Here is a 27,785-nt window from a genome sequence, read left to right on the forward strand (position 1 = left end):
AAATTAATTTAAATTGGACAACAGAAGAAATTAAATTTGGAACGGTTTTGGACAGTGGGTTATCTTACTTTTTAAATGCCATCTTCACAGATGGAATTTATGCAAACCATTTAAAACGAATGGATTAAGTTTCCTTCTTCTATTTTTTTCTTTTACTATTCTTTGTAATCTATGGACTAAAATTCTCCTCTTTCATTATTGTGGGTGTTTTTCTAACTCATTTAAGGATCGGACTTATTTAAAACTTAAAATACAAAAAAGATACAAAAAGAAACAAAAAATTGCAACATTGCAACAATAACACTGCTACTCGGAGGCTGGAGGTTTGTGTATTGGAAACAACACTTTTTTTCCCACTGATTATCCTGACTTGGCACTTCAAGGTCTCACTGCTTGTTTATAGAGAGTGATAAGAAGGAAAGCACACAGATGTTCCTTTGAAGTATATCTTTAACCAGAAAAAAGTGAAAATGAAATGTTATTGTGAATCTATGCTTAATTCTGTTAAAACTTTCTAAGCTAGAGCAGCAGTGTTTGTTAGCTGGAGATAATGGCACAATTTCAACAGCAGAAGGAAGTTTTAAGTCTGCAAAATATATTCTCAGAAATACAGAAATTATCAGATACACATGAGAAGTTGGAAGACTTATAGTACATCTAACAGCAAAATATGATGAACAAGTTGAAGATGTTTATCAAATGGAAAAAGTGGCAGTTAAAATCCTAAAAATCGGAGAGGAAAATTAATATAAAGAAATTAAAATTGCTGATATTTATGGTGATTGGTTTGTCTCTGAAAAGGTAAAGAGTGGAATACTGAAAGAGGAATTAAATGGAGGGGAACTCTACACCAGATGGCAAGATACAGAAGAAGAAAAAACAAAAGAATTTATGGATTTAAAGAGAGAAATTTTATTAGCAATATCATTGATAACACTACCGACAATAAAAGATAAGCTGGTTAAGGAAACAGAAGAAGGGCATCGAAATTACATGAGAGATTCAAAGAGTTGCTAAGAGGAGTCCATACAAATTTAATTTTTTAATTTTTTAATTTAATTTAATGCTTCTAGACCGCCCCCTCTCCCGAAAGGGACTCGGGGCGGTGTACAGTTCATACAAAATATATCAGATACAATAAAACTAAGTATGTACAATTGACAGTTGACATGGAGGAGGTAAGAATGACATTAAAAGAACTGTACAAAGCAGTTCTAAAAACAAATACAGTAAATTTAAAAACCCCTAAAATAACCAGATATAGTGCGTTTGCCAGGAGGGACAGTTGAATTATGCCAGGCCTGCTAATCGGAACAGGTGGGTCTTCAGTTTTTGCCGGAAGGAGCGGAGGTCAGAAGTGGTTCTAATGTCGGGGGGGAGGTCATTCCAGAGGGTTGGGCCCATCACAGAGAAGGCCCTACTCCTCGGTGTCGCCCGCCGGCATTGTCCAGTGGATGGCACCAGGAGAAGTCCCTCCCTGTGTGAGCGTATTGGCCGCAGGGATGTATGTGGGAGGATGCGATCCCGCAAGTAACTAGGTCCCGTGCCATGGAGCGCTTTAAAGATGGTAATCAGCACCTTGAAACGCACCCGGAAAACCACAGGTAGCCAATGCAGCTCGCGCAGGAGAGGTGTTACGTGGGAGTACCTCGTACTCCCCATCACAGCCCGCGCGGCTGCATTCTGAACTAACTGCAGTCTCCGGGCGCGTCCCAAGGGCAGCCCCATGTAGAGAGCGTTGCAGTAATCCAGGCGGGACGTCACCAGCGCATGAGTGACCGTGCGTAGGGCATCCCGGTCCAGTAGGGGGCGCAATTGGCGCACCAGGCGAACCTGGTGGAACGCCCCCCTTGCCACGGCCGCCACATGGTCATCCATTGACAGCCGGGCATCAAGGAGGACGCCCAAATTGCGCGCCCGTTCCACAGGGGGCAACTGCTCGCCCCCTATGGCCAGCGATGGAATCAGCTGGCTGAATCGAGGTGCCGGTAGCCACAGCCACTCAGTCTTGGAGGGGTTGAGTTTAAGTCTGTTGTCCTCCATCCAGACCCCGACGGCCTCCAAACACCGGGACATTACTTCGACAGCCTCGTTGGGGTGGTTTGGAGTTGAAATATACAGCTGAGTATCATCAGCGTAGAGGTGATACTCAACCCCAAAACCACGGATGATCTCACCCAGCGGCTTTACATATGTGTTGAACAGGAGAGGCGAGAGGACCGACCCCTGTGGCACCCCACAAGTGAGTGGCCTCGGGGTCGACCTCTGTCCCCCTGTCAACACACATTGCCTCCGGTCGGAGAGGTAGGAGCCGAACCACCGCAAAACGGTACCTCCGACTCCCATCCCCTCCAACCGGCGCAATAGGATACCATGGTCGATGGTATCAAAAGCCGCCGAGAGGTCTAATAGGACCAGGATAGAGGAGCAACCTCTATCTCTGGCCCTCCAGAGATCATCAACCAACGCGACCAAGGCTGTCTCTGTGCTGTGCCCAGGTCGGAAGCCGGACTGGCGTGAGTCTAGATACTCGGATTCGTCAAGGTGTCGTGGAAACTGCTGGGCCACCACATTCTCAACAACCTTCGCTAGAAACGGAAGGTTGGAGACTGGACGATAGTTAGCTAGCTCCATTGGGTCGAGTGAGGGCCTCTTAAGTAAGGGCCTCACCACCGCCTCTTTCAAGGCGGTTGGTAAGGATCCCTCACCCAATGAGGCATTCACCAGGCCCAGAAGCCAGCCTCGTGTCACCTCCCAAGATGCCAGTACCAACCAGGAGGGACACGGGTCCATTAAACATGTGGTGGGTCGCAGCCGTCCACGCAACCTATCTAAATCCTCGGGGGCAACAGAATCAAACTCCTCCCAGGATGGTCTCACAAGACTCGCTGTTGGCGGCTCGTCTGGTCCACTGAGTGGGGCCCATCCGCTCCGGATCTGAGCGACTTTGTCCTGCAGATATTCCCCAAATTCCTCTGCTCTGCCCTGTAAAGGTGCCCCCTGCGTCCCCTGTGACAAGAGGGAGCGGGTCACCCTAAACAGGGCAGCAGGGCGGTTATCCGCGGACGCAATAAGGGTGGCACAATATCTACGTTTGGCCGCCCTTAATGCCACCAGGTAGGTCCGCAAGTAGGATCTTACCTGTGTTCGATCAGATTCGGAGCGTGAGGACCTCCACCTGCTCTCTAGACGTCTCCTGTGACGCTTCATCACCCTCAGCTCCTCGGTATACCAAGGAGCCCGGGTGAGTCGCTGCCGCAGGAGAGGTCGCAAAGGCGCAATCCGGTCCAAGGCCCCAGCCGCCGCCCTATTCCAGGCGGCCGCTAGGTCCTCCGACCGAGCGCGGGTCAGGGCTACAGGTAATGGCCCAAGCTCCGTCTGGAACCTATCCGGCTCCATCAGGCGCTTGGGGCGGTACCAGCGTGGACCGTCTGGTCCCGCCTCCTCGCGGTGGGGGGTAGCGCCAGGGAAGTTAAGCCGGAGACATGAGTGATCTGACCATGACAGGGGTGTAACAGTAAAATCCCCTCTACCCAGATCACTCGTCCACTGCTCAGATACAAAGACAAGGTCCAATGTGTGGCCTCCTTCGTGTGTGGGGCCCTGAATTAACTGGGTCAGGCCCATGGCTGTCATGGAAGCCATGAACTCCCGAGCTACCTCAGATGCTGCTCCCGTCGACGGCAGGTTGAAATCTCCCATGACCATAAGCCTGGGGATCTCAACCGCCGTCTCCGAGATCAGCTCGAGGAGCTCGGGCAGGGCTGCTGATGTATAGCGAGGAGCCAAGTATACAATCAGCAAACCCAACTGCCTCCGTGGGCCCCATTTCACACCAAGGGACTCACACCCGGATATCTGAGGAACAGTGAACTCCCTCGGCTCTAGACCTTCCCGTATAACTACCGCCACCCCACCACCCTTACCCAGGGCCCGAGGCTGATGGAATGCACGGAAACCTGGTGGGCACATTTCCACGAGGGGTAAACCACCCTCGTGGCCCAACCAGGTTTCCGTTATCCCTGCAAGGTCTAGCTCCCCCTCAGAGATCAACTCATTAATGAGGGGGGCCTTGTTGGTTACGGACCTTGCATTGCAAAGCATCAGCCGTAGGCCCGGGCTCTGTAGTTCCTGGCCACCTAGGTTGCGGGGGTTGGTACAGACGACCGGGCATAGCCAACAACCACGGTCTCCCAACCGACCTTGAGATCTTCTCTTGTCCTCGCATCCCCCCCTCCCCGCGACCGTTGTAATCAAACAACCCTCTATTGGAATCTCTTGTTCCCTCTTGTTCCCCTCTTAAGTTGATTAAGGAGATGATTAGAGGACTGACACCACAAATGGCAGAAGATATGTGACTGTTTTGCTACTGGAAAGATACACGTTGATAGATGGAAGAGTATAATTTAAAACTAGTTAAACTTAGTGAAATTTAGTGACAATAGATATAGTTAAATAAATAATTGATAATGATAATAATGTATACAATGTGTAGTGTTATGATAAGTAATAACTGGATATGAATATTGAATGGTACTCATGAAAGGAAGATTAGAAACCCTTTTGGATTATATATAAAGGTTAATAAAAAAAGAATTAAGTTAGATTCAGTTAAGTCTTGATTATTAGGGGGGGAAATGATATGATACAGGATATAGTCAAATAAAAGAGGGATAATGATAACAACGTATGTATGTATGTATGTATGTATGTATGTATGTATGTATGTATGTATGTGTACAGCATAAGAAAATGGGATGTAAATTGTAAACAGTGATTTGGAAAGAAGGATTACAAAACTTTGTTATTAAATATTATGGATGTTTAGCTAGAATAGTACATAAGAATTTAGTGTTATTGGAGGATTTTAGAAATAGTAAATGAAATGCCAGTATGTGGTTATGTATTAAATCTTGGTATATTTTATGATGGACGTTTAAACAATTCAAATGAAAATGGAGGTATGATGATGGTAACATGTATAAATATCTGTGTTAAAATACTTGAGTTAATATGAATTAGGTTTGTTGACTGTGGAAGAGATGCATGTAAGCCTTTTTGTAACCAACTGATACACTTTCTATAGTATGTAAAAAAGGATGTGTTGTGTTTGTTTAGAAAATTAAAAAAAACTTTTATAAAAAAAAAGAATGTAACTGATTTCAGTGAGATTTATCAATGTCTCTTTCCTGTGGTTCCTGTTGTTAAAAATAAAACATAATTTGCTTTCCGCAGCCATACTACTACCTACTAATCAACTCTGAATATAATTTCCAAGAAATGGCTTGACAAATTAATGTCTCATCTTACACAAACGCTACTTAGGGAATGGAATTATCACATTATTATAAGAAAAGGGCATCCACATATTTGCCCATCGTGTTTAAAAGGAAAGAAAAAATAACATTTGTGCATCCATCTGCTCGTGATAAAAAGGAGTAGTACTGCATATACTACAGCAATTTTTGCAAATCAGCAGAGCTCTTGGATGTGCTTATCTTATTTAATGTGGTAAAGTAGTATTAACAAAAGCTCAATAAAGGTGTACCGCAGTGGTGGGATATGACTGGTACGCCCTGGTAAGGGCGTACCGGTGCCTGCTCGGAGCACCAGGTACCGTTCCGGTACGGTGCTCTGGAGGGCCCACCGGCCGACCCACGCTCCTTACCAGTATTTGAGCTGTTTGGGGCTTCTGCGCACATGCACAGAGTGTACAGCGCCTGCACAATGCTCTGCCGAGCAGCTGGAGTGTCGTAGAGACGTTGCGGAGTGTCACGGATGGTAAGTAAGCATGCACATGCTGTGTGTGTGTGCACGTGTGCTGCACGCACTCATGTGGTGGACACCCGGCCCCGTTGCACCATGCGGTTGCAACGGGATCCAGAACCCACTACTGATGTACCCATAAAGTTCCATCAGCCTAGTCACTTTTTACCTTGGGAGTTACTGTTCCCTGTTGTTCTAAATAACTTCCCATTTTCATCCAATTAATGGAAAAGGAAGAGTTCTAACAAATAGAAGGGTCACATGTCACATATCAAATGATTGGGGTTTTTTTTAGCTGCTGTGTAACCTCATCCAAATGTAGATTCCTATAAACTATGGTTAAACTAATCATGATTTAACAAGAAACATAAACATAGCCCAATGATTTGAACAATATTCACAGTATTGGGTAAAATTTTTGTCAAGATTTGTGGGAGGAGTTAGTTTGTTTGTTGAATTGCAAATTATGAGAACTGATATTTCAGTCTTCCTGAAATATATATTAAATGGTCAGTCAAATTGCAGTTTAGATCATAGAAAACCAAGGAGCAAGAAATACATATCTCTCTTGCATGTTGCACTACATAGAACAGTGATGGCAAACCTTTTTCACCTCGGGTGCCAAAAGCACGCACACGTGCACTATCGTGCTCACTCGTGTCCCCAACCCCATAATTTAATGCTGTGCCCCTTGTGCATGCGCGTGTGACACCACCCCCACCCCATGCATGTGCTCATGACTTTCTTAGAGCCTGGGGACTCCAAGGGATGACATTTGGGACTGCTGAAAAGGCTCCCCTCCAAGACTTCAGTGTATCCCAGGATTGCAATGCTAAAGGCTCAGCAGGAAAATGGGGAGGGATTTTTTTATGCCTGTCCTTTTCTCAGTTCTGTTGAGCTTAAGAAAAGGCTTGGGCGAGGGAGAGCCTTTTTGGTGATCGGCAGGAAATTTGCAAGGGTGATTTTCCTGCCTGTCATCCTTTTTCTGCCCGTCTTCCAGAAACCGGATGCAGGGAGGAGAGCTCCAGCTCTCCTGTTCAGTGCAGGAGAGCCTTGTGTAAGGAGAGCTCTGGGCAGCACAGGCGTGCTGGAGCTCTCCTCCCTGCATCTGGTGACGACGGCTACTGCTGCTTCCCATTCCCCTCCTTCTTGGACTCTTATGGAAATTCCATGACTTTTTAATTGCCCAGGGCTCCCCAGTCAAGAACCTATGTAACTTATGTTAAAAACTTGTTGGAAGGGCTCCACCTGCCCTCCTCTGTCGCAATTGTCAAATGTGCCGCCCATCAGTCTTCTTCTTCTGATGTAGCTCACGGCAACGCTGTAGCAGATTGCTACTGCCAAACACGCTGCCTTAACCACTTCTAACCTTTCCTCTTCCCTCCTTTGCCCTGTGGATATTCAGGACGGTCTATATAGGATGGTCTACCCCCATTTCTCCAGGGTCTCATCCTCCACCATGGGGCCCCTTTGTGCATATTTGGGTGATTTTTCGCCCTCCAGAGGCTTCAGGAGGTTTCCCTGAAGCCTCCGGAGGATGAAAAATGGCTGAAAATCAGCTGGCCAGCATGCACATGTGTGCCATAGGTTCGCCATCACAGACATAGAATTTATTTATTTTTGTAAAATCCAGACAATTTATGTTGTGTCTTTTTTGTACGCTACTGTAAATCACAACATTGTTTTTCATAGATAGGTAAGCATTGCATCTTAACTTGGTGATTTATTTTTTCCACCATTTTCTAAAAAATTGCAGATGGCTAAATAGCTTTCTAAATAGTAAGGATGATCTCTCTCTGTCTCTCTGTCTCTATCCCTCTCCCCTCCCCCTCACACCCTCCTTTTTCCTTCCTTTGAGATTGAATCTATCTAGACATAGTTTTCCAGGAGGCAGGGCTTAGATTCTTTATTAACAATTGTACAATCATATTTTATTCCCTATAAGTTGTCTTAACTGGATTTAAAAGCAAATGCACTTCTTTTTATGTAATTAGAGGTTTTGCCAGATATGCCACAAAGGTCTCATCAAAGCTCGGCAATATTCATCTCAGCTGGAAATGACTCCTGGCAAATATAAAGTTGCACATTCAGCAAGTACTAAGCTTTGTGGTGTAGAGAATTCCAAAAGGAACTGCTATTTTTTTTGTAGAAAACCAGCTCTATAAAAAGCCACAGTTGGGACCAAACTCTGAGCATATTGTGGTAAACAAATGCTTGAGCAAGCATCTTTTCACTATTATTTCATAGTTTTGTATTGCCATTGCCATTGCTCTTCAATTATTCCCCCCCCCCCTTCTATTAAAATTAGTATGAAGAAAAGTTTGTGGTTGATTGTTAATGCTGCCTGAATTATTGAAGATGCTGCATTTTTATATTGTTTGAATTATGTGGCTTTCTATAAGGAATTCAATTTTCTCACAATACCATTCTAAATGTAGAATACATCTAGCCGGCTAATTTTAAAGCATCTGGCACCATTCATTATCTACAAATGACAAATGTTGTGATGTTAACTTTCGGAGCAACATGCAAAGTTATGTCTGGTCTGTTCTATCTTACTATAACTATATTGCCAAGCAAGATTGATATTCATGTTCATCAATTGAATTCATGTTATTTCTGTTAACTTCAGGTGAAGTGTCAACATACAAAATAGTGAATAGATTGTTTATTTTTCCAATCTGATATAATGAGAAGTGTCATAAAAACCTGGAAGCATTTTCTAAAATAAATCTATATTTTTATTTATTTATTAAATTTATTGGCTTCCCATTTCATCATAAGATAACTCTGGGAGGCTTACAGTATTAAAGGATAAATCTATACAAACCAATACACAATATGAATCTTTATAATCTTTATTGTCATTGTACTTAAATACAATGAAATTGGTTTGAATATATGAATAAAGTACTATAAAAATATAAATAATCCACTCTAACTAAAAGAAGGGACAGAGGTAGTAAGATGAGTGGCGGGAATATTTTATATTTTAGTTTGATTTTAATACTATAAGGCATTCAGTATACATGGCATAATAAAAGACACTGTTCTTGGTCAACTGGGAGATGTTAGTATCCAGAGAGGATTCTTTCAAGGAAATTCATCATTACCACCATTGTTTCTTATTGCATTGATTCCTCTGTCAACAATACTGAATAACTCAGGCCATGGTTTATCATTCATCAAAAATAACTGCCAGGCTATCCCACCTCCATATAGTGATCTACAGCTATATAGAAACAGATCATCTGAAAAGAATCCATGCTCAACACTGTCAAGAATATCATCACATTGGAGTTTGGACTGGACAAATGTGCCACCATTCACCATCAGCCTGAGGAAAGTGAAAACTAAGGGATCCTTATGCTCAAAAATGGTTAACCCATACTTGCAGTCCCTAAAAGTCTGTCTCTTATACATACACACATTCTCCTCACTATCCCATACACATACACATGCACACACACTCACACCACTCTCCCCCTCTCTCTATCCGATACATACGCATACTTTCTCCCAAAGAATCCATTAGTTTGAAAATCCCAGCTTCATCCACTTGTGTATTGCTGTAATGCCAAAAGCTCATTTATTGTAGCTCTTTTCTATGGGAGCGATTTAAAAAATTCTTGATCCTGTTTTAATGGTATGATATGATTATCCTCTGTCCAGTTGTGAAGAAATTTTTGTCCCTGATAATTCTGCTAAAAGTTTGAATATTTTCAGCACTTAAAATTCAGCATTTCAGCACCTTTTTGTTTATTTTGTTTCCCCATAATAAATCTTTCCATATTTCCTCCAAGTGTTTTTAAGTCATATTGTTAGATATTTGAGTCTATTTCACTTGAATGATTGCCAAATATGTTTTTACTGCTTTCATTTTATTAGACTTTATACTAACCCTTAGCTAAATTCAAACAATGTCTTTATGTTTTTCCTTACCTGAAAGTTTTTAAATCTTTGCAGACGATATCAGAAATTGCAGAAGATAATGAAGCCCTGGTAAGTATCTGATTGGCTCATGACCCTGCAAACTTCCTTCTTTGCATTATTTAATTTCAGGCCTTCCTGCTGATTTTATTTATTTAAATACCTATGTATATTTTCATCCAGTACATTTTCTGCTTCTCTTTACTGTTCTTTTAATTCTATTTGCCACAATCGTATGTGTTTCTGTTACCTTCTGTTATTTTTTTTATTTAGTTTTCACTGCTTATAGATTGGATACCTTATATTCCTGTGACTGTGACAAATGTTTGCTAGTGCTTTTGTTGTTACTTCGAGTGATAACTATTTATTTTATAAATCATTGTATGTATTTTTTGGACTATAAGATGTTTCGGACTATAAGATGCACATTAGCTTTAGAGGAGGAAAACAAGAAAACAAATGGCCTGTTCATTGTGGCCTGTTTGTTGTGGCCCATTTCCCGCTGCGGCCCGTTTGCTGGCGAACAGGAGATGGCAATAGGCGCCAATAGGTAGCATTCCCTGCCCTCTAGAACAGCTGATCGGTGCCACAACACCCACCACCATTGCAATATTCGCTCTATAAGACGCACAGATATTTCTACCCTCTTTTTTTTGAGGAGGGGAGTGCATCTTATAGTCCAAAATATGGTACTTAATAGTGCATGACCATGAATCATGAACATTTTAATTTCTAGCATATGGCAGCTGGGGATTATGGAGGAAATTCAGCACAGTTTGAAAATATCAAATCGGTAAACACTATTTTAACATCTGTTGTTACAATTAGAATGCTTTTATCTCAATTTTTTTCCTGAATGAGATATTTCTATATTTAACAGGATGTACTGTGTATTTCACTTCTAGCTGTCCGTTGTAAATTGCAAGAAATTCTTGAGTTGAGATGATATGGATGTATGTAATTAATTTAAATTATTGCAGAAGCTTAAAAATTTTTAGGCAGGGAAAACTATTTGTAATCTTATAATATTATTTGCTTAGCAAAAAATTGTTTCTTTTCATTTTGTCTATGAGGTTATAATGTTGCATCTTCAAATCTCAGTTTAGATTTTTTAAGTTAGGCTATTATGTAATAATTCCAATTTATATTCCAAAAATGTTAGGCCAATGATGAATTGCAGGATATCCCTGCACTTTTTCTATGTAAACTTTACTCTTCTCTTTTGAGTGGTTGTGCACTATTCATGAACTATAAAATATTTTGTTTGGGTCTAAAACAAAATGTTATATTCTTTGTTCTTATGTAGTTTTTTGACATTGAAATATTGTTGCAGGACAATCTTCACCTCTACCTCTTTTTACCCGTTGTAAAAAAAAATATTTTGAGTATCCAACAGCTTTTACTGTTTTCACCAAAATGTTCTCTCTTTTCTCTTGTAATCTAATAATAGCCCATTGTCCACATAGTTTCACATCTCTTGACTTAATGTTTGCATCTTCACTCTCCTTATTATCTCTTATTTGTTTTCCAAAATTTTCAACTTTACTTTGAATTACTTCTTCACTCAGTTGTCCTGTAAATACTGCCCTCCGCTGTCACAATCGTCAAATGTGCCGCCCACCAGTCTTCTTCTGATGACGTAGCTCACGGCAATGCTATGGCCAATGCTACTGCCAAACATGCTTCCTTAACTGCTTCTGACCGTGCCTCTTCCCTCCTCTGCCCTCTGGATATTTAGGACGGTCTATATAGGATGGTTTACCCCCACTTCTCCAGGGTCTCATCCTCCACCATGGGCCCCCTTTGTGCATATTCAGATGGTTTTTCGCCCTCCAGAGGCTTTCTGTAAATACTTCAAGATTACTTGCATCACAATTTTTGTCTTCTTTTTCAGATCTCTTTTAAATGATGCATTCATACAGGATGTTCTTGATGTTGTTATTGAAGTTTATAACATTCTTTCCCAATGCTTCAAATACCTCTTGAAATGCCTCATATGTAATACCTTTTTGTGCGATTTCTATGGGCTTTACTTTTCTAGCCGCTTCATCAGTTACATAAGTAAGAGTAAAAGAGAGATTTCAACATTTTCATTTTTGGTTTTCTCTGGCCCTGAAATATTTTATCCATTCTGGTATTCTATAATTTTATAGTCAAATGGTTTGTTTCAGATTTCTTTCATCTTTGTTTTATAAAGTCCATTAATCATCTTCCCACTAGAACTTTAAACAGACTGCCTATTATTCTATTTATTTAATTATTTTTAAAACAATTTAGTAAAAAACCTAAAACTTTAAATTTCACTGCATTCCTAATCCACTTTAAAAACTTTTTAAAATAAATTCTTATTAAGTATTTTTTGCCATTGATCTTAAATTTTTTTAATTGTTTACTCTTTTTTAACATCTGGAATAAAATGTCACTCACCATTTTTTAAAAAAAAGGCAAAACCAAGCTTCTGGTCGAAGATCTCTTTTAATTTTTAACTATTTGTAATTCAAATGTGCTTGAGAAAAGGAGCTTTCAATGAACCTAGATTCTTCTGTGAGCTTGGTGTCTGTCTTGTGGCTCCTGGCAGTTACCTTATGAGTCAACCTCAAACCTATGTTCTCCTCACAAGGAGTAACTGTCTGGGGCACAGTGGGCAATCTCTTGATCTCTCCTTTTTCTAAGAAAGCCATCAGTCTCTCCCCCCCACTCCACCCCCATTGTCTGAACTCTCTAGGTCCTAGAGAGTTCAGACAATGGGGGTGGAGTGGGGGGGAGAGACAAAGATACACTAAGATGACTCCTAGAGTCTAGGAGTCATCTTAGTGTATCTTTGTCTTCATCCAGAAGACCCCAATATTTTCATTGGAATCTAACATGCAGATGGAAAACAGTATTGTGTAACTTTTCACCCTTTTTATTTTTGCTGGTGGGAAGTTTTGAAAATGTACTATGGATGCATTTGAAACATGGCAGTTGAGGAGGTTGCCTGTTTCCACAACGTTATGCTGGGAACATCACTATTTAAAAATTTTCAAGTTCCACAAATACTCTATAGCAGGGGTGCCAAAGTCAAGGCCCACTGGCTAAATCTGGCCCGCGGGGGCTTAGATCTGACCCACGGGGCCACCCTGGAAACAGTGAAGGACTGGCTGTAGTGCCTCTGCCAGCGAAAAGGGAGCTTGGAGGGCCGCGCACAGGCCCCCAAGCTCCTTTTTCAATGGCAGAGGGCTGCAGGAGACCGTTCAGGCCACAAATGGAACCCGGGGGTGCACGTGGTCCCCTCAGCCCTGTTTTTACTGGCAGAGGGTTGCAGGAGGCCGTCCAGGCTGAAAATGGGCCTGGGAGATGCATATTCCCCCCGTACTCCGTTTTCGCTGGCAGAGGACTAGCAAAACAAACTAAAAGTAAAACAAAACAAAAGGAGAAATTTTTCCCTTTTGCATTTGAGCATCCAAGAAGGGACAGGAAAGGAGAAAGGGTAAAAGGAAAGACAAAGAAAAGAAGGGAAGATGGGAGGAGAGCAAGGAAGGAAAAATAGGAAAAAGGGGTAGGAAGAAGAAAGGAGAAGGAAGAAGGAAAGAAAAAGAAAAGGAAGGAAGGGAGAGAGGGAGGAAAGAAAGCCCTGCCTTAGCACTTAGCCACAAGCATAATACATAAAACAAGCCATAATAATTTGGTTACAAAGCTGGGTCTCCTTGTGTGGAGGGGAGGGGGCCTCCTCCAAGCCACACACTTTGCCCTCCTGCACACACCATGAGCAACCTGGCTAAGGAGAGCAAGAACAGCAGCAAAAGCCTCAAGGTAAGTGCAGAAAGGCACCCTCTTGGGATAGTGGGACTGGGGTGGGCTGTGGGGACCTGGTGCCCTGGATTCGAGGGCCAGGCTGGGCTCTTGCCCTCTGCTACCTAGGGCTCTGGACAGCTTGCACTGCCGTCCGGAGGTCTGCATTGCCTGAGAGGGGCTGTGAGACTCCTCTAGAGGACAAGGGTTTGGCGCGCTCCCTGATCTTGCCTTCCTCTGCTGGAGACAATGGATTTCCCCAGCCCTGCCCAGGCCATCATAGGTGCTCTCGACACGAGTGATGTTGAGCTACATGATCACCCTTGCCATGCCCACCAAGCCCCCTGAGGTCAAACACAGCCCTGATGCGGCCTCAATGAAATCAACTTTTATACCCCTGCTCTATAGCTCTCCTCTTCAAGTAGAATTTTACCTACTAATCCTGTTTTGTTTTTGTTTTTTGCTTTTTTGGCAAGTCTGTGGGAATAGTTATAAACCAAGCACTGCAGCTACCCATCATGCAAGACTTAATAGCTCTAAGCAGCAACGATATGACAACTAGATTGCAAGAAAGAATTACTGTATTCTGCATTGGGAGCGGGGGAGAGAAACATTCTTAGAGATAAAGGCTAATCCTTTATTTTGTAGTATCCTAATTCCCCAACTACCCCAACTCCAATTGTTTTACATTAGATTTTTGTTAATGGAAATGTAATGGAAATGTCTAGTCATCAAGTAATTTATTAAATACCAACAAATGTAATGGTAGGCATACTAATATCCATAGAGACTAAGCTGAGGACCTAAGGCCTAATACTATATTGATTTTGATCCAGTCCCCCAACTGCTGGCATGTTTCCTCTTTGCATTGGGTAGATTGAGCCGAAGCCATGCTGGCTCGATGTTTCCTCTTCGCACTGGGTTGACTGGGCCAAAGCCACAGTGGCCCAATGTTTCTTTTTTGCATTGGATAGACCAGGCCAAAGCAATGCAGGTAGACTGAGCTGAAGCAATGCAGGTACACCAGGCCAAAGCGACGTGGGTAGACCGGGCTGAAGCAATGCGGGCCGGTCCCTTACATTTTCCAGGACAGCCCCATGGGCTGGATCTGACCACATTGCAGGCTGGATCCATCCCGCAGGCCTTCTGTTTTACAACCCTGCAGAAGAGCAAAGAGATAGAATATAACTGCAACTCTCAGGGCCAAGAATTTTTTTTAGAAGTGTTGCATATACAGGTAGTCCTTGAACTACGATGAAATTTGAGTCAAAAATTTCTGTTGTAAGTGAAAAATTAGTTAAATGAATTTTGTCCCATTTTTTTTACCTTTCTTGCCTGAGTTATTAAGTAATCACTGCATTTGTTCCTTTTGTAAAATGATTGTTAAGTGAATCTGGTTTCCGCATTGACTTTGCTTGTCAGAAGATCGTAAAAGGGAATCATATGACCATGGGGCACTGCAATAAATATGAGTCAGTTGCCAAGTGTCCAAATTTTGATCATGTGACCATGGGAATGCTACAACAGTTATAAATGTGAAAAAGTCATAAATCACTTTTTTATGTTGTAACTTTGAACAGCCATTAAATAAGCAGTTTTAGGTTGAAGACTACTTGTAGTCTATGATATTTTTCCAATAGAGATGGTGGGAGGGGCTACAGTATGGTTTAGTCAAAGCCTGATTGGTCCAAAGACTGAGGAAAATTTCTTAAAGTATCCTTTCTTCCCTATTGGCTCCCAGTTTCCTCTCAGTCGTTGGTCCAAGCACTGGTTTTTGGCTCCGTAGAGGTTTTGTATTACTTTATTATCTTCAAATTGGCTTATTGATTAATTGGCTATTTCAAATTCCAAATTGCTGTGCTGCAGGCCATAGAGACCACACTTGCTGTCTCATAAGGAGGTAAGAAGCCTTCCTTTGCACCTCTCCTGCCTCTGGGCCTGAAGAGAGCACTGTCCCGTCCCTGGGTGTACAGGGGTGACAGCCTCCTTTACCAACACAAGGGAGCAACTGCAATCAGGGAGCCACATTGCAAACAGCCACACCACGGCTTCAACTGGCTTAGTGGCTTGCCGAGGAGAGATGAAAAGCCGCAACTTCAAACAGGCATACCGCGGCCCCAAAAGAGCCACCGCAGCTAGAACACCGCACTGCGGCTTCAAAGAAGCGAGCTGCAGCTTTGAAAGAGGCGCGCTGCGGCCCCAAAGGACTGCTGCGGCTAGAGGACACACCATGGCTTTCAAAGAAGCAAGCTGTGGCTCTTGGACAGAAGTGCACGCCGTGGCTAGAAGAGATGGGCTGGGGCATCTGAAGATGAGCCGCGGCTTGTGAAAGGGTTGCCAGTGGCAATAGCGGGCACAGCACCATTAAGCGAGGCTCAGGATCATTTTAGGCGTTGGCGAAGGCTCCGGCAGCCATTTTCTCCCCACGCACGTGGAGGCGGCCTTTGGCAGACACCTCGTGAGGCTCCCACAGGCCTGCATTGCAGCCTGCAATTGAGGCCGGCAGGTCCCACGTTTGCAGTACCTTCAGCTCACACCAAGGCCAGACACCAAGGTACCTGGTCTACGGCCTTCTTTCTAATTGGCGCACATGAGTCCCTGGTAGGGCTACTTCAGGACCCAATCCGGAACAGGCCCCTATTGAAACCAGCAGTCAGGTGGGGTGGGCAGGGCAGGCCCAGAACCAGGACAAAAGCCTCCACACCGACCGCTGAACAATGTCCCTCCCGAGCCACTGTTAGGGACGAGCTCAGAAGGCAACAGGCCTTAAAGAAATGACTTGCCAGGGTGGAGAAGCAGGCCCAGACAGCCAGGCCTAACTCCACCAGCAGATCTAGGTCTCCACTTTGGCCCGATTCCCTCCAGTCAGGATCTCCTCCTAGGGGCTTTAGCCCTTCATCCCCTTCTATCTCACCTGGTAGGACCTATAGACAACCCAGACAGGTAGTTTCCCCTTCTTCACCCATTTCTCCATCTAGAAGGGAAGATGACATGGATCCATTGGAGGGTGGCTCTCAGGCTTTCCTGTCAGCCGTACCCCTGGCTCCTCAGGAATCCTCAGTGGTAGGGCCTTCTAAGGAAAATCTAGAAGACTTGGTGCTTCTGCCAGAGAGCATTAAGAGGCTCATCTCTTTTGCTGTCTCCAAGGGCATTGACACAGGTCTATCTCAACAGGAGCGCTCATCCCAAGGGGAAAGGAAATCCCGTGCTGATTCCCAGCATCACAGATCTCCTTCTACCTCCTGTAGGCATGAGCGTACTAGAGCTCCTTCTCCCTTGGTTGTTAGCGAGGGATCTATTCTAGGGGAAGACCCCCACCAAGATATGGGGTTTTCTGAGGATGAGGATTCCGTTCCTCTTGATCTCCCAGCCTTTCCTGCTCTCTTTTTTCTTCCTATGTTTAAAACACTACATAAGGCGAAAAGAACCACTAAAATAGGAACAGGGGTCCCCCCAGTATCTCAACCTAAAAACCCTAACCTGGCCATGTTCACGAACACCAATACGGATAAAGCAGAAGTCCTGCTTCTCCATTGTTCCTTGAGGTGGTCAAGAACCAGTGGGCCTGACCTTCCACCTTGCCTAACCCTGGGAGCAATGACCGTTGCTTTTATAATATGGAACATGGATTCTCCCAGGTGCTCCAATTGCCCACTGTGGATGCCCCAATTGCGGCATTGGCCAATTCCTCCACGGTGGTCTCGGGGGATGTGGCCGATAAGTTGAAGCCGGAGGTCAAGCACGCAGAACTTATGTTATCCAAGAAGTTTTAACGCTTCCGCCTGGGTGATAAAACCTGCCGTGGCGGCCTTTTATTTCAACCGCACAGTGGACATGTGGCTCTGCCAATTGCAAAATCGCATCCCAGTCCAGGATGAGCAGCTTCACCAAGACCTCACCAAAATTATCTCTGCCATGCAGTTTTCCGTGGATGCCACCCTGGATTCTATTAAATTCGGGTCCTGAGCCTTGTCCACCTCAGTGACATCCAGACGGCTTCTATGGCTCCACAGTTGGTAGATGGACAATATGTCCAAATGGAACCTAGCAGCAGCACCATACAACGATTCCAATCTCTTTGGAGAATCTCTCGATTCTCATTGAGAACAAAGATAAAAAGAAAGTCCTCCCCACAAATACGAAGAAGCCAGACATTCATCTGACCTCTTTCTGTAGGCCTTCCTTTCAACTGCCTGATACCAACTACCGTCAACAGCGGTACTTCCCGTATAAGTCCGATAGGCAGAGTCAGTGCCTCTTTTATCAGGACAGGGGGAGGTACCAGAGGCAATCCAGACAGCCATTTCATGGGGAAGGGGGACGTCCGCCACTTCCACAAAGGGAAATAACTCCAATCCGAGTCTTTCCATCGGCGACCGCCTGGCACTGTTTGTGGATCAGTGGGACCAGTTAACATCAGATGCCTGGGTCAAGTCCACTGTCAGGAATGCCCTTTGCCTAGAGTTCCTCTCCCCTCCCCTGACACTCTTCAGAACCTTTTCCCCATCCCGGATCCGGAATAATGTCGCCTGATGGATCTAGCCATACAACATCTGCTGGCCATTCGGGCTGGAGGGCGATTCTGGACCTGAAGCATCTCAACTTCTACCTAGTTTACAGATGCTTTAAGATGTCCTCCCTCAGGTCCATCCTCTTGGGGATCCAGCGGGGGGATTTTCTGTCATCTGTCAACTTAACGGAGGCCTACCTGCACATTCTGATTCTGCCAGCCCATCGCAGGTGCCTCTGGTTCTCTCACAACGGGCGACACTTCCAATACAGGGTTCTCCCCTTCGGTCTAGCATCAGCCCTGCACACATTCACAAAGGTCTTGGCAGCATTGGTGGCTCACCTACGGGCCTCTCCGGTGAGACTCCAATTTTATCTAGACGACGTGCTCATCCAGGCCCAATCACACTCAGAAGCTGTCCACAATCTACACCTGACCACACACACCTTACAGTCTCTGGGGTTCTCTGTCAACTTCCCCAAAAGCCATCTCTTGCCTACCACGAAGATCCTCCATCTAGGGGCAATAATAGACTCTGTTGCGGGACTGGTTCGTCTTTCCTCAGAACGACTCATCAACCTTTGGTCTCTGGCACGTCAAGTTTGTGCATGTTTGTCCGCTTCCATCCTGACTTTGGCCCGCTTGTTGGGGAAAATGGTATCATGCCTAGGGTTAGTTCCCTGGGCCCATCTTCACTCCCGGCCACTGCAGTGGATACTTATTCCCTTCCAATGTCAACGCATGAGCAATTCCCTAAGGACCATTCCTCTCTCACTGGGTCTTCAACTCTCTCTTCGGTGGTGGCTCTCTCCTGCCCTAACCCAATGGTTGGAGATTTGGGAGCCAGATCGTGTTACGATCACAACGGACATGAGCTCATATGGTTGGGGGGCTTTGATGGACTCCAAGCTGCTGCAGGTCGTTGGACATTCTCAGACCTGCACCACAACATCAACTGGCTGGAGCTAAAAGCAGCTCGCCTTGCTCTTCTACACTTCCGAGACTTGATTATGGACAGTCACGTGCTCCTGACAGACAACATTGCCGCGAAGGCCCACATAAACTGTCAGAGGAGCACCCACTCCAAGTGCCTTTGGCTGGAGGCTCAGATGCTCAGATCCTGGGCAGAGAAGCACCTGGCGTCAATAACATCAGAATACATCTCGGGCATAGCCAACCATCAGGCCGACTGGCTGAGTCGGGCGACAGTTGATCACGACAAGTGGCAGCTGCTTCCCGAATGGTTCCACAAAATCTGTCATCACTTCGGCACACTACGGGTGGACTTGTTTGTGAGCTCAACTGCCTCGATTCTTCTCCCGCTTCCCAGCCGGGAACACGAAGAGAACAGATGCTCTCAGAAGCTCATGGCCCCCAGACCTTCTTTATGTCTTTCCCCCTCTCCCTCTAATGTTCCCGGTGACCCTGAGAAAGGTAGTGATAGAGAGGGCACACATCATTCTGGTAGCTCCATATTGGCCCAGATGGCCTTGGTTTGTGGATCTTGTCAAACTGTCCATCTCCCCCCCCCCCCCGTGGAGGATTCCCCAGAAGGATATTGTCCTGTGTCAGGGGGTCCTGGTCCATCTGGAGCCCAAGTGGCTCCACTTGACCGCCTGACACTTGAGCAGTGCCTCCTAAGAGACACAAACCTATCATCCAAGGTCATTTTGACTATTGAGACCTCCAGATGCCCGTCAACCATGCGTATTTATAATGTCACCTGGTCAGCGTTTGCCAAATAGTACAGGATGTCTGGCATTTCCCCCACTGACGCTTCGGTGGCTCAAGGTTTGGATTTTTTACAAAAGGGTTTGGATGACAGTCTGGAATCTAAAACTCTACACTGGCAAGTAGGAGCCTTGTTCTCGGTACTGGCGGGTGATGACCATTTCCCCTTATCTCAGGTTCCCCTCGTTAAGAGATTTCTCAAGGGAGCAGGTAACATCTCCCCCCAGTGCATCGTTTTCCCATGTGGGATCTCCCTTTAGTCCTCAGGGCTCTAACAGGGGCGCTGTTCGAACCGTTAAGGACAGTGCACTTGAGATTTTTATCCTTTCTAGTCGCAGTGACATCCGCTAGGCGGATTTCTGAACTAGGCACCCTGTCATCCAAGGATGACCTCTGCCAATTCCATCAGGATAGGGTGGTCCTTCGTCTGGACCCAACCTTTCTCCCGAAGGTCAATTCTCCTTTTCATAGATCGCAGGAGGTCATTCTCCCTAATTTCTCCCTGTCTCCCTCTCACAAGAGAGAACGCCTTGGGCACTGACTAGACATCCGCCGCGCGTTACTCATTTATCTCAGGCGCATATCATCTTTTCGGTGGTTGGAGGCTCTCTTTCTCTCTTTCCAACTTAGTACCCTATGAGCTAGGGTTTCTAATTGGCAGATGGTTACGGCAGATGGTTACGGCAGGCCATTTCCTCTGCTTATGAAGCCTCTGGTCAATCTCCTCCAGAAGGAATTATGGTCCACTCCACACAGAGTGCCACCACTACGGCCGCATGGGCCACTAGGGCCCTGTTCGAGGATATTTGTAGAGCGACTACTTGGTCGTCTCCAACATTCTTTATCTGGCACTACTGGCTGGATCGCTTCGCTTTGGCAGAGGTGTCTTTTGGGCGCAGGGTCCTCCAACAAGTGGCGACTACTTCTTCCCTGGAGTCTTTATCTCTCCCTGGGATCTAGCTTGGGTACATCCCAGCTGTAGCACCTCCCGCCATCTCTACTGGAAAAAGAATGTTGGTCCTTACCTGAACGTTCATTTTCGGTAGGATGGCGGGAGGGGATACATCCTGCCCTAGTTACCTAAAGTGCAGCCGTTAGGGTGGGTGAGGGGCGGCCAAGTGGTCTGTTGTTTCTTGTGTTGTGTTTTCCAGCTTTCGTCATTTGACCTCGAGGAAACTGGGAGCCAATAGGAAAGGAAGGATACTTTAAGAAATTTCCCTCGTCTTTGAACCAATCAGGCTTTGACTAAACGCTGATCAAGTGGTACATGAAATAAGGAAAGTTGAAACTTTAATTTGAAATCTAGTCCAGCCTCCCTCAGAAATTTTAACATTAAGCTAGCTAGTAGGGGTTTTTAAAGGCATGAGTGGCAAAACGAATGATAAAAAACATTTAAAAAAAGGATTTCAATGAAAATGGATTAAAGAAAACCATGAGTCATTAGTATGAAAGAAAGAAATTGAATTTTTAATTCAGTTCATTTTCAATCATGAAATCCAGAAATAATCATTTCACTTTTTTTCATTTTTAGCAAAAAGTTGTGATTGTTGTAATGGTCAGAATGTAACTACATAAAGTCAGAACTTAAAGAAAAAGACAGATCAAGATATTAGGTTGGTCAATTGTATCTGTTTCAAAGAAAACACTTAATAAATGTAAGCCTATGTATCATTCTTTCCCTTCCGGGAATGTGGATCAAAGCACATAAAAGTTTGCTACAATATTACCAAATGATACATACATTTAATTTGAAAAATAGCAGTTAGTCTAAGCTTTTTCATAAATTTTCAAAGAATGACAACATATATGTTATACATTTTTCTCCCATACCAATGCAAAACATTGGGAAGGAATTAGGTTTTGTGATCTTTGCAATAGAAATGAAATGTAACTGAACTTAATTCTAAACATATACAGTATATTTAATTGAAAGTTTAAAGTCAGTAATTTTAATGGCTTTTGCATAGAATATTTTTTTATCATTCTTAAACAAATAGCATCAAAACAGCAGGTTTATTCCCATCTCCTTTCTGATTTCTATGAATGCATATTAATTCAATGAATATTCACTTACTCATAGAAAAAACTAGATTCAATGGAAATTCTGTCATATTTTTTTTTACAACTGAACATGAGAGGTTATTCAAGCAGTTGGCTGGGATGTTGTGCATAGAATAAAGTGTTTGTATTATGATCAGCTTCTTTACTGCTAAGCTAATAGGCAATAAAATAGAACATAATACCATATGAACAATTGGAATATTTAAAATTCCCCAGAGATATTCATCCTGATGCCTGAGGGCATTCTTGGGAAATTCTCAATATGACCTCACACTGAAGCAACAGAAAACCAGTCAGGAAATGCTGAGTCCCTGAGTAGTATGCATAGTTGGTGTTCGTCCACTAAAAAACTTCAAAGCTGACTTCATTTAAATGTGCATTATAATATAAACACCTTGTTCTATTGGATATATGTAATAAAGCTGCAATGAGATGAAACTGGGTATCTTTATACTTCAAGATGTACACCTTTCCTGTGCAAAAGTTTATACTGTTCACTCCAATTTTCAGAAAAAATATTATGATAAAACTTCAAAATGAAATTTTCCAATATAAAAGATACTAGGTAAGCTTTGGGAGCCACTTTAAATTAAATAGCTTACCCCGGACAAGAGCAAATCATTGAAGCTATAAGGTAGCTTCTTACAATTTTGGTATTTGGTACACATTTCTTCAATGGCCCTCAATTTTTTCTGGTACTACAATGACATCTAGCGAGAGAAAAATGAAATGTTCTTACTTATTTAAGCCATCACCAAACTATATTTGAGAACTAAAAATAATATTGGAAAAAAGTTTCAAGCTATAGCTATTACATTCACCTGTCTTTTCTCTTGTTACCATAGCAATGATCCCAAAAAGATATGTCCTACATCACAGTTTCTTTGGGTTGTCTTCCAGTGGCCTGATAGATTTCAAATCTGAAATTTGACATGAATTACAATATTAGAATAGGTTTTGTTGCTGTGGTGTATAGTCACTGGCAATCTTAGTTGCTGTTCCTATGAATTGGTTCAATCTTTCGTGAAGCAGTTTATTTATTTACTCACTTAAAATTTTATATACTGTCCAACTGCAAGAAGACTGCTGGGGATTTTATAATATGGAATAGCAGTAAGGGACAGAACCACAACAGAAAATACTATATTTTCTCCTCACCCCACCTACAAAGTTTAGAATGCAAAGCAACTGAACAAAAGACCAGACAAGTAAGTTCCACTCAAAGGATATCATCTTGGAGATAATTAGGAGTTAAGACATAAGCAACTTTAAAAGCCATCTCTTTTTATGGTTCTTTGATACTGATTGGAAGCCAGAGCAATGAATGTAAAAATAATATCTCATGACTATGTTAACATATTATTTGGCCTGCAATAAACATCTTTTTTATTCCTGTTCCTTTTTGCTTCCATGTTACATTTCTTCTAAAGAATGTGAAAAACATTACATATTCAAAATAACAGCCCTCTTACACAAGGGTGACATCAACTTACCTTCACTACCAGTTTGCAAATGTGAGCGTGTGTGTGTGCACGGGACCTTCTGTGCATGTGCAGGCCCTTCCTTGCATATGCAGAGCATCAAAAATGGGACATGATGAAGTCTGGGCAGTGGATGGAGCCTCCTGCTGCCACTGTTACTAGTTCACACGAACCAGATAGAACCAGTTGAATTGCCCAACTGCTCTTACACACCTATGGCATGGCCTGCACGTAACTTCTGTACTCGAATACATGTAAAGGCGGCTCTCTACGGTAATACCAATTCATAGTTTTGCTGTACCTAGATTAGTGATTTCCTTCCTATTTATTTGTAGTTTTATAGCAAACCACGGTCTGCTGAATTTTAATTTAATGACAGATTTATATAAGCCAGGAAAGAGGGACATATTATACTGTAAAGGGAGAAGATATAATCCTTAAAATCAAAGATACTAAATCATTTTTCATGTTGTACATGGGTCCAGTTAAAGATATCTAGTTTCACCGTTTGAAAAGTGCCCTGACTGCTATTACATATGAAAAATAGCACTGTTCTTTCTATTATATAGTTAAATGGCCGTAAGGCTGAAATCAATCTCTGTTCATAGAACTTGCACCTAATTATATATGGTGTGTGTGTGTGTGTGTGTGTGTGTGTGTGTGTACGCATAGCAGTATTTGACTCAGCACTTTGAATAATCCTTTTTCAAAATAGCAGTATCTGATAACAATAACTCTAGTTGTTAAAAAATTGAAATTACTCATTAGATGAAATTTTAGCATTTTGAATAACTAATATGATATAATGTAAGTTACTATGCAAATATTGCATTGATTCATTCATGGATCAGGATTATTATTATTTTGATTGATTCCTAATGTTTCTTTTTCACCTGTTGCCTTTAGAAATTTAAATTATCATGATGTGTATATTCATCAGAAGCTTGGCAGTGGCTGGTTAGTTTTTGAAGAGCAGGAGAGGAAAGAAAGCAGTTTGTACAACAGAACAGACTTGTGTCCAAATTTAGACTAGACTTGCTAAATAAAGTAATGTTTTTAAGATAATAATCTCAGAGTCAAACTCAAAGTCTTCTTAACCAGTAGAAATAATTGGTAGTGCTCAAACCAATATAGCAAGATATAATCTGCAATTGAAGCTTGATTTGTCACTTAATTATAATTGATAACTCATTTGTGCTCTCTCTTTTCTCACATGAGTTCCCACCTGTTTTATGCCAACTAGATATTTTAAGGATTTTCACAACACTGGCTATACAATTGTACCTTGATACTCAAAACTGCTTTGAAACTCATTTAATTTGGTACTCCACTCATTTTGATGTGAAAATTTTGTCCCAGTACTCATCATTTGCTTGGCGTTCAATGCACAAGCTAAAACTTGTCAGTGTTGCCTTGACAAGTTTTAGCTTGTGCAATCACTCATTATTCCTCATGGGGAAAATTGTTTGATATTAATCCTTTTTGGTATTTATCACATTTCCCAGAGCCAATTAACAATGAATACCAAGGTATCACTATAATTACTGTATTTTTCGGAATATAAGACGCATCTTTTCCCCCCATAAAGAGGGTAAAAATATGGGTGCGTCTTATACACTAAAACAGCATTTTTGGCCTCCCAAAACTCCGCCCTGCGCATCCTGTTTTTTTTTGCAAAAATGGATGCGCAGAGGGTTTGGGAGGCCTGTAGAGTTCTCCTTGGGCCTGGGGAGGGCAAAAATGAGTGAAAAGGGGCTCATTTTTCACAAAATGGGGGTGTTTTTTCCCTCCCTGACCCCCAGGAGCACTTTGCAGGCCTCCCAAACTCTCTGCATGCCTCATTTTTCACAAAACATGGAGCGTGCAGAGGGTTTGGGAAGCCTGCAGAATATTCCTGGGGACCAGGAGGGTAAAAACTTTTTTTTAAAATTTATCTCTTCAAAATCTTGGTGCATCTTATACTCCGATGTGTCTTATAGTCCAAAAAATATGGTTGGTATTTTAATTAAAAGTTTAAAAGTGATTTTAAAAATCTAGTTAAAAATTAATGCTGAAGTTTAGTCTTGATTTAAGATTTATTCATAGATGAGGTTGGAAGGTAGATGTCATTCATGTGAGGTAAGGGATAGACCTCTGATCTATTTCAGGAGTGGACGCTGGTTGCCCAAATATATATAAAGTTGGTTGCCCAACTTTACTGAAAATTTTGTTTCACATTAGCTATATTTTTAATGGAGAACAATGAATATGTTATATAGCCTTTTTCTATTAAAGATTCTCAATTTCTTCTCAGTAGAATATCGATTTACATATAATATTATTTTGATGCTTCTTTGCTCTACAGCCTTCATTTTATTCTGCTTCTACTCTTTTGCATAATCTTGCTTTGTTGTTCCTTGCCCCACAGCTTCATATTTCTCTCTTGTGGTCCTTCCATTATTACTATGAATTATGTGTCTTTCAGCTTTGGAGACATGTTAGCATATACATTAACAGCATTTGTTGAGCTGATGGATCATGGAATTGTATCTTGGGATACTTTCTCTGTGGCTTTCATAAAAAAGGTAAAGTTTATGTTTATTACTTATATCCAAATTGTTATGGGGACAGCCTCATTTTATATTTGTGCCTGTCTCATTTATATATAAAGTAAAGAATGGGTGGCACATACAAAATGAACAGATAAATGAGTGGGTTTACACAGTGTGCTAAACTGTAACTTGTTTAATCATCATCTAATGTAGAAATCATAATTAGTTTGATTCATGCAGCATGTAATGCTATGGTTTATTAATTCTAATATTGCATCCAGATTCATGCAGCATATTAAACCAACACCAAATAGACTCTTTTACAACCTAGTCCTAGTATGATGTATGAATCAAACCAATATATGATTTTTACTTGATTGCAGTTCATAGAAATTAAAAACTAGTTTGATTAGTGGTACTGCTATAATTATAAGTTTGCATCCAAGTTTTGACTTGCATTCAGGAAATACATGATGTTTGTTGGATGAACTTGTGCAGAAATCGTGGATTTAAGTTATTCATAGAGTGTTCATGAAGATAAAATGAGGTTATGAACCTAAGCTCACAAACATATAAAACAATCTCTGAATGATATTAGAACTGTGCTGCCCTGAAAGGAAACTTTTTTCTCCACATGCATTTGGAGAAACAGTGAAATCCTGGAATATAGCCATGGAAAGTATAAAATATATAATTGTTATAGTATTAAACTAGGGTTGATATAGATACTATATTCATGGGTGCCCAATTAAAACTTCAGACATAAGGTATGTCAAAAGTTTTTTTTTTGTCACAGGTAGATTTCCGTCACAATTTGAGATTATCTTCACAGGATTCTCCCTTAAGTAAAACGCAGCAACTACTTTGAAAATCAGGCTATGATGGGATTGGACTAAGTTTCCCTACCCAGTGCCCTTTTCAACTTCTATTATAGTATCTGTTTCATGACATCTAAGGTACCCATACAGGTGTTTTGGCGCTGAGTATTCCTGCACAGTTATTGCAGCACATCTGGCTATTTCCTATCTGGAAAATTGGAGGAAAACAGTTGTGAGGATGGCTGTTGCAGAGGAATAGTAGATACTTCTCCACTTGAAATTTTTATGGGCTATGCCTGCAAAGATTAGTAGTCTGCTATCACAGCTGGATAATCAGAACATTAACATTATGTTCAAATTATATTGATTTTGTTTGTGATTTATTCATAGATTGCAAGTTATGTGAGCAAGTTCCAAAATGATATTGCTATATTACAAAGATCATTAGCCATTTTAGAATCAATGGTACTGAATGGTCATGATCTGTATCAGAAAGTGGCACAAGAGATAACAATTGGGCAATTAATTCCACATCTACAAGGGTAAGTTTTCTGTGGTTTTCTTTTAATTTCCTTCTTGTTTTACGCTTGGAAAACTTCAGATTAGAAACAAGTACAGGTACTAGTATAAAAACATATAACTGTCTTAAAACTCTTCTAGAATCAGATTTTAATAAAGATGTAGCTCCTCCCTTGATTTTTAAATGAACGATTAGAAATTAAAATATAAAGTGTTATTTTTTTAATACGAAGAATTAAATGCTGATAAAAAAGATTAGGTGGCTGATGGGAGGGGGGAGGCTAACTAATATCAATTTTCCACCTTAGACATTCCTCCTGCTGGTGTCTCCATGCATTCTATTTAATCAATCAGAATAGAGCTGGAAGGGGTCTTGGCGATCTTCTAGTCCAACCCCCTGCTCAAGCAGGAGAGTGTATACCAGGAGTGTCAAACTCGGTTTCATTGAGGGTGGCATCTGGATTATGTTTGACCTTGGTGGACTGAGGGGTGTGTGGTCATGGGGGCATGGCCAGGGTGAGCATTGCCAGGGTGGGTGTGAAAGCACTCTGCCAGCCAAAACGGGGCATGGGAGTTAATTGCAAAATATGAGCTTTACTTTGTGATATCCAGATCCAATGAGCAAAGGGTATGAACTACACAGAAAATACACTTTTGTTTGGTTATG

General features: G+C 42.3%; 1 protein-coding gene across 5 annotated transcripts in view; it reads left to right on the plus strand.

The window, feature by feature from the left end:
• ELMO1 (engulfment and cell motility 1) overlaps positions 1 to 27,785 on the plus strand; it is a 481,433-nt gene that overhangs the window by 222,630 nt on the left and 231,018 nt on the right. For all 5 annotated transcript variants that reach the window (XM_081932593.1, XM_081932592.1, XM_081932596.1 and 2 more), the window contains exons 7-9: positions 9,733 to 9,768; positions 25,715 to 25,814; positions 26,990 to 27,141. In XM_081932593.1, the coding sequence (XP_081788719.1) occupies positions 9,733 to 9,768; positions 25,715 to 25,814; positions 26,990 to 27,141 (288 nt within the window). The remainder of the gene's footprint in view (positions 1 to 9,732; positions 9,769 to 25,714; positions 25,815 to 26,989; positions 27,142 to 27,785) is intronic.

Source organism: Natrix helvetica (genome assembly GCF_964273705.1).
Source record: "Natrix helvetica genome assembly, chromosome: Z".
NCBI lineage: Eukaryota > Metazoa > Chordata > Lepidosauria > Squamata > Natricidae > Natrix > Natrix helvetica.